Below are 15,610 nucleotides of genomic sequence, written 5' to 3'. Positions count from 1 at the left end.
AGTGACAATATTCATATTATTCCATCAACTCTAAGAGATGAATGTTGGAACTTGCTCCAAGACAAATAACAAGTGGATTTTGTTTTATATTATAAAACTACGCTATACTTCCAAATTATAGTTATCCAATACTGTAACCGCAAGTAAGAAATTTGTATCTCTTCCAGCTTTAATGGCGTGATAAGGGGCGGAAATGGAGTATACTCTTGGAACGTTAAATCGGCATCCAAAAGCCATTGGAAAATAAGTTAAATCTATCACTTCTGGTTTTACTGAAATGGAATGAAATCTTTCAGATTAACGCCCTATGTTTATAGCCTTTAGGCTACGGGAGACGGATAATTTAGGCAAGTGAATTATGTTGGAAGAATTGGTGGAATGAGAATGTGTAAGGAAACGGGAGTATCCGAGAAAACCCACGGACACGATGTTGTCCACCACAAGTTTACCTGGCCGGGAATCGAACCAGGAGCCCCACGCACCAAAGGTACGCGCTCTACCTCTGAGACACCGTGCTCCCTCTTTCGGCTTTAATGAAGGAATAGAAGCGGAAACAGGATATATCTCTGGAACGTTGAATTCACTTTAACATAAAATCTGGCTGTCATTAAAAATGTGATTGCTTAATACAGAATCATTTCTCTCATAGTGTTTTTATTCTATCAGAATCGAATCTGGAATCAGGAAATTGTGTAGCTTGGAAATGAAACATACTTTTGGGATGATGAATCCAATAAAAAAAAAAAAAAAAAATTAAAATTAAAAAAAAAAAAAATCTCGCGCTACCTCGTACCATTTTCGCTCCATGCAGACTCAATGCTAAAATCGGAAGTAGGTAAATGTACCGTTTCCGGTTTCAATAGCTGAGATGAAATCTATTCTTGGAACGTTGGGTCTACCTCGAAAACAACTTCTTACTTTCAGTTATTTTTGCTCTATGAGGGTCTCAATATTAAAAACCAGAAGTAGTAGGTTCCTATTTATACTACATCCGGTTTTGCAGAGGATAAGGGAAAGAAAAAATATAATTCCTGGGACGTTGAATCCCTATCACAAACAGTTACTCGATATCTCTTACTGCTTTTGCTCCATGGAGATCAACGGTACTACATTTGCACCACTTCCGGTTTCAGCACAGGGCGGAGATGGGATTTATTGTTAGGACGCTGAATCTGTATATGATACATATATATCGGGTGTTCTAAAAATGGCGCCCACGGACAGTATAGAGCGCTACTTTAGACAATAAAACAAAACCGTTATATAACAACAGTATACTTTCCGGGGCCTCCTTAAGTCGCTGTGGGAATTCAAAAATATCTCTGTGTAGCAACGTCGTAGATTTACTTGGAACCATCAGCATTGCTCTACGAATACTTTAAGCAGTTATACCGATTGTTACGTAATAAGTGGTGCTAGTGTTAACGTCTATCGACTTTAACAGCCATCTGGAAAGAACTGATTGCCACATAGTGCAAATCGCGCCTCAGACAAGGACCTGAAACGTATACAATTATATATTTTTTCGCTTTTGACTTGTAAAATAATCTGTGGGCAACATTTTTATCACTCCGATAAATAATTTACATATATATTATATGTTTATCGCTGTATTATACAGCTTTTGTTTTCATATTTGTCGATAGGAGGATGGACACAACCGTCGTGTAAGACTTCTCATACTCATGTGTACCAACATTAGGTCAAAAAATCATGAATGAAACAAAAAAAGTAGTTCTCCCGCTAGTCAAGTGGCTAGCGCGTGTGTCTTTGGTGTATGTGGTCTCGGATTCGATTCCCGGCATGAGAGTACAAAAATGTAATTTAACAACCATTCACTTTCATTAATCAAACCGTCTCCTTTAGCCTAAAGGGCATAAGTGTGGGACGTTAAACTAAAAAAGAAAGAAAAAATACTAAAACGTACACTGATTATCCCTCTGCATATTGATTCAATCTGTCTTTGGATACTTTCAATATCCTCGTCTTCAATTTGACTGATGAATATTGGCATTTCTTAAAAAATATTGGGAAGACTGAAAGAATGTGATGCTTCAAGGTGTCTACTGAAATTCCAAAATTTCGTGACCTTTTCTTTACCAAACCATAGAATTATTCAAAAACTAATAGCAGTACCTATATTCTTTACATTTATATTTATCTTATCTCTTAATTTCAAAGGATATTCCCAGGAGCGATAAAAACTTGGTGTCTTCTCACATCACTTTCACTATATTCACTGTATATAGTCTGTTTTGTTCGGTAACTAACCAACAGCAAATAACTCACAAATCCACTATTCTTAAAATTACATATCTAAATACACGTAAATTGACAAATATTATATATCTAAATACACGTAAATTGACAAATCCTTAGCAATCCTTCAAAAATGTCACACTGATTATAAACAGTTGTACTGATGGATTGTATCTTTCTTTTAAGTTGGCTAATATTGTTTTACCCTTCTTTGAGCTTTTTCGATTTTCTTCTAAAGTGCTTCAACTTACTTTCGGTCTGTTTTAACAACCTCCTTTTCTTCTCCTTCAACTCTTTAAGGTATTCTGCTCCCATCTTGATTTTTTTTTCTTTCTTCTTCCTCACTGTATTTTTCATGCATGCGATAGAAGCGTGCTTTGCTTGCAATTTGGTAGCGTCTAAAGCCGACCATAGACTTTTTTGGCGGTGAATTTTGACATTTTATTCATCAAAATTTTTCAGTTTCTACTTATATTTGTGCAGATAAAAACTCGTGACCCAAAAGCAAAATTTAGTGACTTTATCTTGACTTTCAAGACCATTTTCTGATTTCGTGACCGATAGACACAATGTTTTATCTACTGTCGACGGACTCCCTTTTTAACATTCCACTACCAAACGAAATAAGGCAAAGAAATAACAAATAACTATTTTCACCAATAGAAATAAACCACCAACAATTTGGACGTACCTTGTATTTTTACGCTGCATATTCAGTCTTCTGAATTGGTCAAATTCTTCTTTCAGCTTAAAGTACTCTTCCCTGCAGACTCTATGATCTATCCGTCCATGAAGGTTCAAAGGGTCAGCATCACCTAATATCACTGCAAAATGATAAAACAAAGAAAGAGTGAACATTGTATGTCTACATCAACCAACATTATTAACTATATATATTTTAATAGAAGAATTGAATTTAACAATACAACGAAAGCGTCCAAACGTAACTACAATGACCAGAAAATACTAATTAACTAAAAGCACAAAACAAAACAAACAGTACTAACATTAACACAATCATATATAAGATTATCATAACCACTAGACGAAAAGTTAGAAGGGACAAAATAATTTCAGAAGACACTAACATGCCCAGGAATTTTAATTGCCATTTCACTTACTTGAAATTCTCATTACTGAAAATTGCTTGTACTGTCTAGCTTTCGTCTCTCCTCTGGAATCTCGTTCATAGAGCACAGAAATAGAAGCAAAAGTGATAGAAACATTATATATATATATACAAGATCTGACCTGCAGGGCCGGATTTAGCATTTTGGCGCCCCTAGGCCCAATAATTTTTTTCCGCCCCCTAGTCTAGTTACTTTCCTAAAAACCTTTACTAAAAAATTATATCATGCCTATATGTTAATTGCTTAAACACCACTTCACGATGCAATTTTGTCATTGCTAGTTTTTTGAGGAATTTACTTGGTTCTGGTCTTAACAAAATACCGTTAATGTATTAACAAAAGATTGGTGAATAACTTTGGTTTTGTTCAATTTAGCCATTTGGGCAAATGAATATGTTAAGTTTTGGCTATTTATTTTTATTTCTAGATATTTTTTATTTTTTTTCTCTTGGCCGTGCGCCCCCAGGGAGCTTGCGCCCATAGGCCCGGGCCTATTGGGAAATCCTGCCCTGCTGACCTGTAAGTAATGTTAAGTGAATTTATTGTGACGCGACTGTACGTCGGAGCGCGGTCTAACCGGTCGAAACTGGTAGTGGAGGAACCCAGCTAAGCAGCGCTCAGTGTACTCCGAGGATCCGGAGAGAGAGGACGGGCCTGTCCGTGAGGGTTGTTTTTTTGATCTTGTGCAAGTGAACATGTAGCGCTCGTTAGAACAAAGATTTGCGATTAAGTTTTGCGTGAATATATAAAATCAGGCTGCAGTGTCATTGGCAGCAACTAACAAGATGTTTTTCTGCACTGCACAAGGTGTCCGTTTCTTTATAATATTTCCTTGATGTTTATCGTTACTTCTATTTTTATTTTTATCCTCCGTGAACAAGGCCTGAGGGGAGAGCCGAAAGATAGTAAGTGCAAGGAATTTTCAGGAATCAGAATTTCAAGTAAGTGAAATAATTTCAAAAAAATGTTTAGAAAGCAATAAAGGCTTATATCTGAACAAAAATGTAATGCTTACAGCTTTACAGAGAAAAGCAAATTGTCTCCACCAGGTTAAAACAACGATAGTCGTGTTATTATTATTATTATTATTATTATTATTTAACATATAATGAATTAGCATTATATATGCCTTGTTCCGCCTGGCTTTTGCCTGAAAAGTAATTAGTACAGTGGGATCACTACGCCAGCAGAGCAGAAGAGAGATGGTCAGTTACTTTCCTGTATGGGTCACAATTATATATAAGGTAAGCTAGAAATTAACGAATTTGTGTAACTGAGATAGATTTACAATTACGGTTAGGATTTCCAGTTAAAACTTTGACAGCGTTCCTATTTACTTCCATTCTGGTAGTTACCTAATAATTTTCAGTGTTTCCTCACAACTTTATGGCATAAAACTTGAACTAACAAGAAGAAGATCGAAACAAGAAAGATGTAACCTCACTTACCCGTAAAAATAAGATGACCCCTCATTACATCCATAGAATGACTAAATGAACCAATTAATAAATTATCCGAACCTTAAAGTAAGAAAACCTTTTATTTTATTATCGAATTGTTCATGAATTGAATTCTTTCTACTGATTACTTACTTTCAATGTCAATGGGCTTTTCCGATCTTTCATTTGCCCTTTTCAGGTAGCCTTTCAAACGGTTGATTTTCTCCAGTAAAGTCTGAATATCAAAATTAGCCTCCTCCTCTTCTTTTTCTCTCACGATATCTTCTGTACTTGATTCATCGTCCAAATCAACACCTCCACTGGAAGAATCTCTCAACAAGTGCAACCTGCGAGTATTCTCGATGTCTAAGTGGGCGATATGTTCCTGCAAATGATAAAATACAGGGTGAGTCAAAACAAAGGGAAATTTTGAAACTTAAATAATTTCATGAAAACAATTTTAAAAAAGCCTTATCTCATTTAATAGTAAAAATAATGCCATTTGAGAATACACAAAAAAGAAATCATAAACTGACAAATCAGAAGATCTGGGAGGCCATTGAATGTCACCAGTTTTTTGAAATTACACGTTCCCCAAACAACTGGCGTACAACAGCTATCGATATTCGTGCTTTGTGCGACCTGGATCTATCTTGTTGAAACCAGGCTGTGTCAATAATGTGTGGAAATCTCTGTAGTTGTTACACAATAAAGGTTTCAAGCATGGCGACGTAACGATTCGATGTGACTGTGATCGCATGGCCATTCTCGTCCTCAAAACAATAAAGGTCCATCACACCGTATAATGACACAGCACACCACACAGTACCTTTGTTGCTATGCAATGGACGCTGGTGAAGCTCCATAGGATTGTCTTGTGCCCGTGGCATCCTAAATCAAAATGACGGCGGAATTCTCTATGTGCCTCCTCCACACTGTTATTGTTCTTGATTGTGAAAGCACACGTTGTGCACCATTCCAAGAATTCATGATAACTAAATGGCAAGGTGTCGTTCACAGGCTGGTGTACATTATTCAGTTACCAAACTCGCACTGTTGCCAACACAACTTTCAAAATTCCCCGTTTCTTTGAATCACTCTGTACAATATAATTATTATTTAAACAAAATTTAACTCATCTGGGATTTGTGACAGAATCACAAATTCTACCGAACGGATGTTCATAATTTTTGGTGTAATAACACACCGCTCAGGCAATAGGTAGTTTTTATCATTGTACAGAAGGTCGTTCCATCCTTATGGTAGTGAATTGTACCCGCCTGCCCTAGGTTGTAAAACCTCTTTTAAACCACCGATCTTGTTCAATACGATGGGCTTGGCGATAGAAAACTGCAAGACATCGGAGCTTCCATTGGAAGCGGCTTCTATTCATCATAGCCTGATTAAGTTTAGCCCGTTCGTCCTTGCATATTTTCCAGAATCCCTTCAAGTGTTGTGGCTCAACGTTTGGTGATATTCCGTTTACGGATACAAAAGGTCATGCAAGTCTATAGCAAAAGTTACGCTACTTAGCGGATGATAAATGGCGTTATGTCATCACTCTAGATGAGGTGTGGGTCTACTCAATCAAGTCAAAGCAGGTGTGTGCGATTTACTAACGTCCTTCGATGGAACGGAGCACGTACAGAGGATTCGCACTGCGATGAAAAGTTTCCAAAAGGATTTATGGTTGTGGCGGGTTTCTTTAACAAGGGAAAGCTTCTTACACACAGAATGGCATCTAACATAAATTTAAATGTTTCTTACTACATACAGCAGTCTTAGATACCTGCGCCACGTGTTTTGTATGGCAATAAGACCGCCAAAGTCAATATACACCAAAACAAGGCCAACAGTCACACCGCCAACACAACGGTCGCCTACATGCTTCGTATAAAACAGAAGACAGGTATCAAGGCTATACTATTTAGGCATATCAGTGTTAAGTGGCTAAGTGTCATCTATGGATTTTTGTGCCTTCGGCCTATTAAAAAGGAACACCACAAACATAGAGCCACAACACCTGAGGGATTCTGGAAAGCATACAAAGACGAGTGGGTTAAATTGGATCAGTTTGTGCTGAATAGAAGCTTGATTCAATGGAAGCTCTGATGTCGTGCAATTTCTCATCAACAGAGCATCATATTGAACATGATCGGTGATGCAAAATAGGTTTGAGAGCCTAGGGCAGGTGGGTGCAAATCACTACCGTAAGGATGAAACGGCCCTCTATATTTTGACGAAGGTAAAAGTTTGGCTAATTTTTGTTAAGACCAACACGCAATAAGCCTTTTTGTGTGTGAGCCTTTGAAATCCTAAACGGTTGATTACTTTTTCTTGGCATAATTTTGGCAACGATTCTGTCGCCATCGACTGCCAGAGAATAATTGAAGAAAGTAAGCTTCACAAAAACGCATCTGAAGTGAAGTGAAACATTATAAATAATCGTGTTTAAGAATATTTTATTTGTATTTAACTGTTATATCCAAGTCTTGAGGTAGTGTGTGTAAGTAACCAGCACTAGTGAGAAAAAATGTTGATGTTAGCGTTTTCTTTGAAAACGATTAAGTTAAATAACAGATAATTATGTTTGTGAAGCCTACATCCTTCAACTAGTATGTGGGAGTCTAAGTAAATCATACCAGAAAGGCAATCATCTGACTAAGATTTCCAGGTCATTTAAAAACGTTAGTGGTTAATTTTATCACTATACCTGCGTTATCCAATTATCGTTACCTAAAACAACTGATTATTGAAGTGACTACTCCAATGGAACGAGTTGCGTTCCCTTTAAGCTGATGCACGATCTCAAATTGAAGTTATTATCGTTTCGAATGCTTCCTTTTTACTTATTTTATATGTCTGACAATCATAATTGAAGGCAGCAACTTGTTTCAGGAAATTTTCAGGGAAAGAGAGTTTGTCCCAGAAATAACCACTTATTCCAGGGCCTATCTCTCTTTTAAACGATTCGAGTATCCTGTTAGGACTTTTCTTTTATTAATATATATATATATATATATATATATATATATATGATCATTAAAACGAAAAAAATCATATTATCTTATTTAAAGTTTCATTCACCCTTACTTTTGTGTACTGAAGCGAGGCGAGTAACCAGTCTTCATCATTACCTTAAACTGAGTATCATTTTAAGTAACACTTATGTTATTTTACTCTGTTCAAGATAATAGGAAATTGAAAAGGTACTCAAAGGACGAAGAAAATAGTATTTTAGAGAATGGAAAGGACTACAAAAACACAGTAGTACGATTTCACATTTACGTATATTTAAGAAACAGTCATGATCACGTCATGTCATAACACGACCAATATGTACAGTACACACTCTACAATCCGGCCGTGCGCTACTCCAGCCCATCCAGTAATCCGGGACAACTTAGTATATATATATATATACACCACCGCTCAAAAGTTTTCGAACATCCCGGATTTTTGTGAGCATATACTGTGATCCTATTATTTTGGCACGAGAACTTTACCGCCCTGCCTAAAGCATAGAATTTGATGACACTTGAGTCGAGGTACTGCAGATGAAATGTCAAATTATAATTCTTAAAACTGAAACCAAAAAGAGACAATTTGATATAGATATTGCAAAGTATACACAAAAGTGAAGAAGCTGAGGCAAGATATAGACATGGAAAGTGTAGACATAGACGGTCAATGAAGTAACGAAAATTTGAAAGATAAAGTAGTTTTCCAAATTTTGCAGTTCTTTACAGCTTGTTGATTTGCTAACGTTTAAAACACCAAAAATACCATACTTTGAAAAATACCATACCATCGTTAATGATTGTTTCGTATGCTTCATTGTTGCTTGTTAAAATAGTAACGACGAGCATTATATATACGCTTCCATTGAGAGACAATTGAGCAGAAAAGGATGTATATTGACCGTCGTAAACATTTTTCAAAGAATGGCGTTTTTAGCATTTTTTAAACCAGCATATGTATAAGGTATAGAGAACTGCCAAATTTGGAAAACTGACTTTTCTATCAAATTTCTGTCACTGCAATTTCCCACAGTATCTACATCGTTCAACAAAACTAATTTGTTGCCTCGCCTTGTACAGTTTTGTTTATTCTATTTAATATCTATATGCATCTTTGGATGTATCTGAAGTAATGCATTTTTGGATGTTTCAGTCAGTGCTGAATTTTGTTTTGTAATAAATTTGTGTTACTATTTCTCTTGACTTACTTTCAATTTTTGAATAGCTTGTTGATCCTGTTGCCGAAGGCGATCGTAACTGCCAACAGTCTCTGAAAGCTCAGCCAGACGAGCCTCAAGATTGGCTACTCGCTCTTCGTGAACCACAGCCAGATGACGGGCTCTATCTTCAGCATCAGCTGCACGTTTCTGCTCCTGCATTTCCAACAAGAAAACAAATACGAGACAATATACTAAACATTTCGAGAGGTTATGATTATTAGCGCCAATACTACTTTTATCCTGCACAGAATACCTGGTATATACTCTTAAAACTGAATCGCATTAAGAAAATGATTTGCTTAAATAATCAAAAAGTTGTATCTTAGTTTTTCTGTCCTTAAACTATATATATGGTTGAATAAAGGAATCCCAAAATGGTAAAAGAAAATAAATTACTTACCAGAAAATAGTAAAAATAATCAACACCAATAAAGTATACCTTCAGCATTCCAACATTGTGCCCACAGACACTTCTCACCTTTTTTTATTTTATTTGCACTTTAAGCTCTTGCAGCTGGTTAGTGGCTAGCGCGTGCGGATTTGATGCACGTGGTCTCGGGTTAGATTCCATAAAATTTGATTTCACAATTAGAACAACACGTAACATTTCTTAAAATATAATTTCACATTCATTCATTTTCATTGATCATCAGTCTACTTTAGCTAAAGGGGCATAAACATGGGTCATTAAACTAGAAAAAAAATTGTTTTTGCTCTTTAATCACCATCATTACAGATATTCTGCCATTATTGGCAGGTCACTTGCTGCAACTGAGAAGCTCCACGGTCTTCCGCTAACCTCTTGTCTTCACGTACGATTTTTTCTGTTTTGATACCGTCCTTTAATTGTAGTATCCTTCACCCCCTCCCTCTTTTTCCTGTCACCATATCCTCTAATACGTCCCTCATGATACAGTTCCTTCTTAGCTCATCCAGTTTCTCTTCCTCTTCTTAATAATATTTAAAATTTCTCTTTTCTCCCCCACCATTTCTAACACCCTCTCATTCGTTTCCCGCTCGACCTCGTTAATTCGCTCCTTTCTTCTCCACATCCATATTTCGAAAACTTCCATTCGTTTCTCGTCATTTTTACGTAATGTCCATGTTTCTGACCCACACAGTACAATTCTCCATACGAAGCACTTTATAAGTCTTTTTCTTAACTCTCTATTCAAGGTCCCACGAATATTCTTCCTCCTACAGACTTCTTTCACCATTCCTATCCTTGCTTTTATTTCACGTTCACATTTCATATCATTACTAATAATACTTCCCAGGTATGGAAAAACAATCACCTGTTCTATTTTCCCACCTCCTACTTCTATACTTGAGAAAGACCGCTTCGTTCCAATCACTATGGCTTTTGTGTTTTTAACATTTATTTTCATCCCATATTTTTCGCAGCCCTTCTTCAAGTTTTCTAACATCCGATTGATTTTCTCTTCAGATTCTGCAACAAGCAACATATTATCTGAAAACCGTATACACCGAATCATTCTGCCTCCTACTGAAGTGTCGTCTTCACTTTGTAGGCTCATTTAGCTCTCTCTTCTACATAGATATGAAATTTAATTTGTCTTTATTTTCTTCTTCTTTCTTTTTCTCCCTACTTCTTCCCTTCCGTATCTAATGTAAAGCGTTTTGGCGAAAGAGCTAGTACTGTGCTTTTCAATATATTGATTGTTGTCTCTATTTTCTGGTATACATATCGAATATTTCAAACAAAACATTCGGTATAGCAGAATAGGTTGCTAGCAGTGATAATAGTGACAATAGCAATTAAATAACAACGCTTCACACTCACCGTTATAAATCACAAAACAATAGCATTTTTAGGAAGACGGTCCTCACCTTCACCTCACTTGAGTCTGAAAAAGATCAGCTGAAGATGAGGGCTGTGTTCCTCGAAAGTGCTACTGTTTTGCGATTTATAGCGGTGAGTACAAAACGTCCAATGCTTATTAATCACGAACGATGAAACAAAAAGGTAAGTTCGAAAATGGAGGACACATCGAATGGAGCGTGCCCCACAGAGCACTCCATCACAAAGCCTTGAGGGGTCACCCGAAAATTTTGACTTTAAGTGACAAGGTATGCCATCTGATTCATCACTGGACAGTTTATGGAAAACAAACAATTTTGGTAGTGCAAAGTTGTCCGTATGGGACATAATTTACGAAGACCAGTGATACTTCCTGCTTGCAATATTTACACCTGCAACATTTTGTACTGAAAATTGTGTAAGAACTTATAATTAAACGCGTAAATAGTGCTTCACACGGTTCTTATAAAAGTTGCTTGTTTTCCATGATCTTCTCACGAACTATCAAACCTTTCTATTCACAATTTTCGCATGACTCCTAATGATAAAGGACTTCGTAGGGCAAGCAGAACCCTCCATCCGATGCGCCCTCAGATGGTTTTCCTATCTCTCCTTTGGTTCCATTCTTTTTTCTCCAGTCGGAAATATACAAAGTGGTCTGGAATTAACTTCGTATTGAAAATTGTTTATAAATTTTTATTTAATACTTAACAAATGTTCATAAAACAAAAGTCATTTTGTTTCTTACAGTTGTATAATTTATTATATGACATCTCATTTATGTCATTGCAGGTATCAGTGGCGAAACATGGCGCAACATCTAACTTTGCGTTAGCGGGTTCGGCTGACAACCCGGTACGAAGTATGGCAGCCCGTGGTACACGTACAGAGATGGTGACGAAGTATGAGAGGACCTCGTGCCTCGGTAAATGCAAAACCCGTAAGAAACTGCCACTATTCGAAGCTAATGAACACAGGTTTTGTAGCAGATATTAGAAGACGCGGTCGCTCCTCAACATTCAGGACAGAGAAAACTGTGTAAGCAGTTCAGGAAATTTTCACTCATAATTTTCAGAAATCACAAAGACAAGCATCTTGCGAAAGTGGTTTAATCCGGCACACAATCCGAATTGTTCTGAAGGAAGTGTTGAAGTTTCGGCCATGAAAATCACTGTCAAGTTCTTGCAAATGTACCGGTGGAGTATCTGCAGAAGTCAGTCGCAAACATCACCAACCATTTACGAAAACTGATGAATAATGGTGGTGCTTACGTGGAATTTTAGTAATGCATAACAGTTCTACCTTTGTAAGGAACTTAATGCTCTTTTGTTTCATGTAATTGCTTAAATATTAAAAAGTTGTAGATAATTTTCAATAGGGAGTTAATTCCCATCCACTTTGTATATAGAAAGCACCGTGTGGACTTTGTGGTGGACAAGCACCGTGCTCTTGGGTTTTCCCGAAGTTCTCCCGTTTCCTCCCACTCTCTTCATTCCAGCATTTCATTCATTTCTCATCTTCACCGTCTCTTTTAGCCTAACCGGCATAACTGTGGGACGTAAAAACTTAAAGATTTCATTTCATTTTTTCATTTCTGTATAAAGAAAAGAAACAGTAGAGAAAAATACTCTACATTTTAGCAGGGTGGATTGATTTAAATCTATCAATTTGATTTAAATCACTTAATTTTTTAAATAAAAATCGTTGATTTAAATCAAATTCCGAAATAAATTGATTTAAAGTAAAAATAAGTAAAATCCCGTTTCTGTTCTGTTATTTCGATTATGAAAGATAATAATCATAATACAATGAAACTCAAATGTATGTGCGAGTATGAAAACGAGTGTCATACAGAGAATGATTAGGGAAAATCTCGTTTTGAACGGGTAACGGTGGAATCCTGCTTTCTTCTCTTCGTAACATAGGGTTTGTAAATCGTTAACTATTGCAACGGGGAAATCACCATGGACATTTAAGACGAAAATTCTTTTGTGTGTGCGTCTGTTTGTTTGTCCTTAGAGAACGTGTCGTGTTGATAAACGCTGTTGTACTTTTCTCCTTAATGCTTAAAAAGCATTGTTTGGCAGTGAAACATCTTTCTTCTTGTATAATACAAGTCGCGAACTGAAGAAGAAACAATTCAAAATTCAACCCCAATACTTTCACTAATACTAATTCCTAATGTTTCTTCTTCAGTTCGCGACTTGCATTATACAAGAAGAAAGATTTGATTTAAACCAAAAACATCTATTTAAATCAAAAAAATCGAAAATGATTTTTAAAAAATCACGATTTTTCCACCCTGCATTTCAGACACTACATATTTCCTCCAACTGAGGCACTAGGGTAAAATTAAAATTTACTGAGTGCCTGGCTCATGAAATTAAATGTTCCTTTTCCCGCTTACCTCTTGTATAGCAATTTGATGCTGCATTTTCATGTTTTCCATCTCCTCTTGCAAATCGAGCAACAATGGCGGCGTCTCCTTCGCTTTGGCTTCTGCTCGCTTCAGTCTTTTTCTCGTTACTTCCAACTCATTCAGCAGATCGCGAACCTTCTTCTCTATCTGCTCCTTGTGAACGTTCTGAGATTCCAGGTACGAAAGCTTCGACCTCAATTCTTCCACCTGAACATCTAAATGTTCTTTGCTTCGTCTTTCTTCCGACAAAACTTTCTGCAATTCTCTGTAACAAACAAAGAAATCAATAATAAATTAATACAATTGAATTTATGCTACGTCTATTACCAGATTGGCTCAAAAATGTGAAAATTCAAGACTGTAAAAGGAATAAGACGTGGAGGCTACATTTATCCAAAATTATTTGTAGCCAATCACAGTTATTAATACATTTCTTGGACTTAAAGAAAATTTGCTGGAAAAGTCTTCTGGTACAATGTGCAAAATTAAAAAGATAAACTCGACCCAATAAGAGTTGTGATTTTTGTGGCGTTACATAGCTTAATAATATAATTCCAACTTTTATACAGTGAGCATTGATCAAGAAATGTATTAATATAGTGATTGGTTACTCTGTATTATAATGGGGACTTGATTTTGTATTTAATGTTTGTAGGAAAACCCTTTTAACGTGCATGATTAGACTACCAGTTAATTTTCTAATGAGTGTGAGAGTTCTTGGAAAATTTTCCACTGACTTTAAGAAGCTGTTAAATCAAATATTTGCGAAGAAGATATTAATGGAGTAACATGTGAATATCAACTCGATTTATCAATCGAAAGATGACGTTCCTCTGATGAAGATACTGCATCGCATGAAAAATTGAAAATATAAGGATTCTAAAATTAAAAATTACGCAAAAATACTTCTATATATAACTGCGTATGACACAAAATAAGAAAACACTGTTATTATACACAAGATGTCAGAAAAATTGACGAAGGACTGTGCAGAATATGAGATGAAAATAAATTATGTTAGAAGACAAAAGCTATGTTGATTGGAATCGAAGAGGTCGGTGTCAAATATAGAAGTAGAAGGGGAGAAAATAGAACAGGTGATTAGTTTTCGAAACCTGGGTACTATTAATTAGTGATGACATGAAGTGTGAACGTGAAATAAAAGCAAAGATAGGAACGCGAAAGAAGTCTTTAGGAGGAAGAAAATACTATTTTGTGGGACCTTGAATAAAGAGTTGAGAGAAAAACATTCATAAAATTCTTCGTGTGAAGTATAGTACTATATGGATCTCAAACATGGACATTACGCAAAAATGATGAAAAGCGACTGGACGCTTTCGAAATGTGGGTATGGAAGAGAATGGAGGGAATTATCTGGGTTGAGCAGAAAACGAATGAGAGGGTGGGGTATAATAAATGGTGGGGGAAAAAAGAACACTTTTAGACATTATTAAGTATCATGAAGGACGTGAGAGAGGGTATGGTGGCAGGGAAGAGAGGGGGGCGAAGGAGACTAGAATTAATGGACGATATTAAACAGAAAAATCGTATGTGAAGGCGAAGAGGTTAGCGGAAGACCATGGAGCATGGAAGCTTCTCAGTTACGGCAAGTGACCTGCCGATAATGGCAGAATACCTATGATGATATTATACATAATTGTGTATTACGAAAATTGAACTTTAAATTACTAATTTGTTTGGATCTAAATTATAGTAATTAATGTGAAGTATATTCCTCCAGATTCATACGGTATGGGTGTCGAAATACAAAATAAATAAAAGATACAGGCCACCGCACTAAACTTTCTCGCTCCAATTTCTTAAACTAAATCTTGGTGTGCTGCAATTACTAATGAAACATTTTCTTGTGAAATACGAACAGAATTATAAGGTCTTTTCGAAAATTTTGCTCAAAGAAAACTCGCCTCCACAAGTAAACTACCTCTTGTAGATTTTCGATAAGAAAATGCAGATACAATATGTTACGGTTGTTGATGAAATATTTTTATATAAAATAAAATCGAAGAAGTCGTATTTCAAAAAACTCAAAAAACTCATCCCAAGAATAAACTACTCCTTGTGGATATTCTCAGGAAGTTATTTTTGCAACATCACCTAGGTATAGGAATATTAACAAAATCACCTGAGTCGGTTACGAGAATGTAGTCTAAGAAGAAACTCATCCCAAGAGTAAACTATATTCGTAAGGAGTAAGTTAGACAACTTTATAGAGTTCTTAGTAAAAATATTTATTTATGAAGAAGGATTTTAGGATTTAGAATTTATATTTCTGGGCTTTCG

The 15,610-nt window shown here is 36.1% G+C and overlaps 1 protein-coding gene across 1 annotated transcript in view; it reads right to left on the bottom strand.

Moving 5' to 3' along the window:
- GCC88 (GRIP and coiled-coil domain containing 88 kDa) overlaps positions 1 to 15,610 on the bottom strand; it is a 68,665-nt gene that overhangs the window by 34,603 nt on the left and 18,452 nt on the right. The window contains exons 6-9 of the mRNA XM_081758295.1: positions 13,298 to 13,574; positions 9,057 to 9,221; positions 4,982 to 5,213; positions 2,951 to 3,083 (exon numbers count right to left, since the gene is read on the bottom strand). Coding sequence (XP_081614421.1) covers positions 2,951 to 3,083; positions 4,982 to 5,213; positions 9,057 to 9,221; positions 13,298 to 13,574 — 807 coding nt within the window. The remainder of the gene's footprint in view (positions 1 to 2,950; positions 3,084 to 4,981; positions 5,214 to 9,056; positions 9,222 to 13,297; positions 13,575 to 15,610) is intronic.

The sequence above is a fragment of the Thermobia domestica genome, chromosome 5, assembly GCF_964235325.1.
Source record: "Thermobia domestica chromosome 5, izTheDome1.hap1.1, whole genome shotgun sequence".
Lineage (NCBI taxonomy): Eukaryota > Metazoa > Arthropoda > Insecta > Zygentoma > Lepismatidae > Thermobia > Thermobia domestica.
This window is presented reverse-complemented; position numbering and strand designations above follow the sequence as displayed.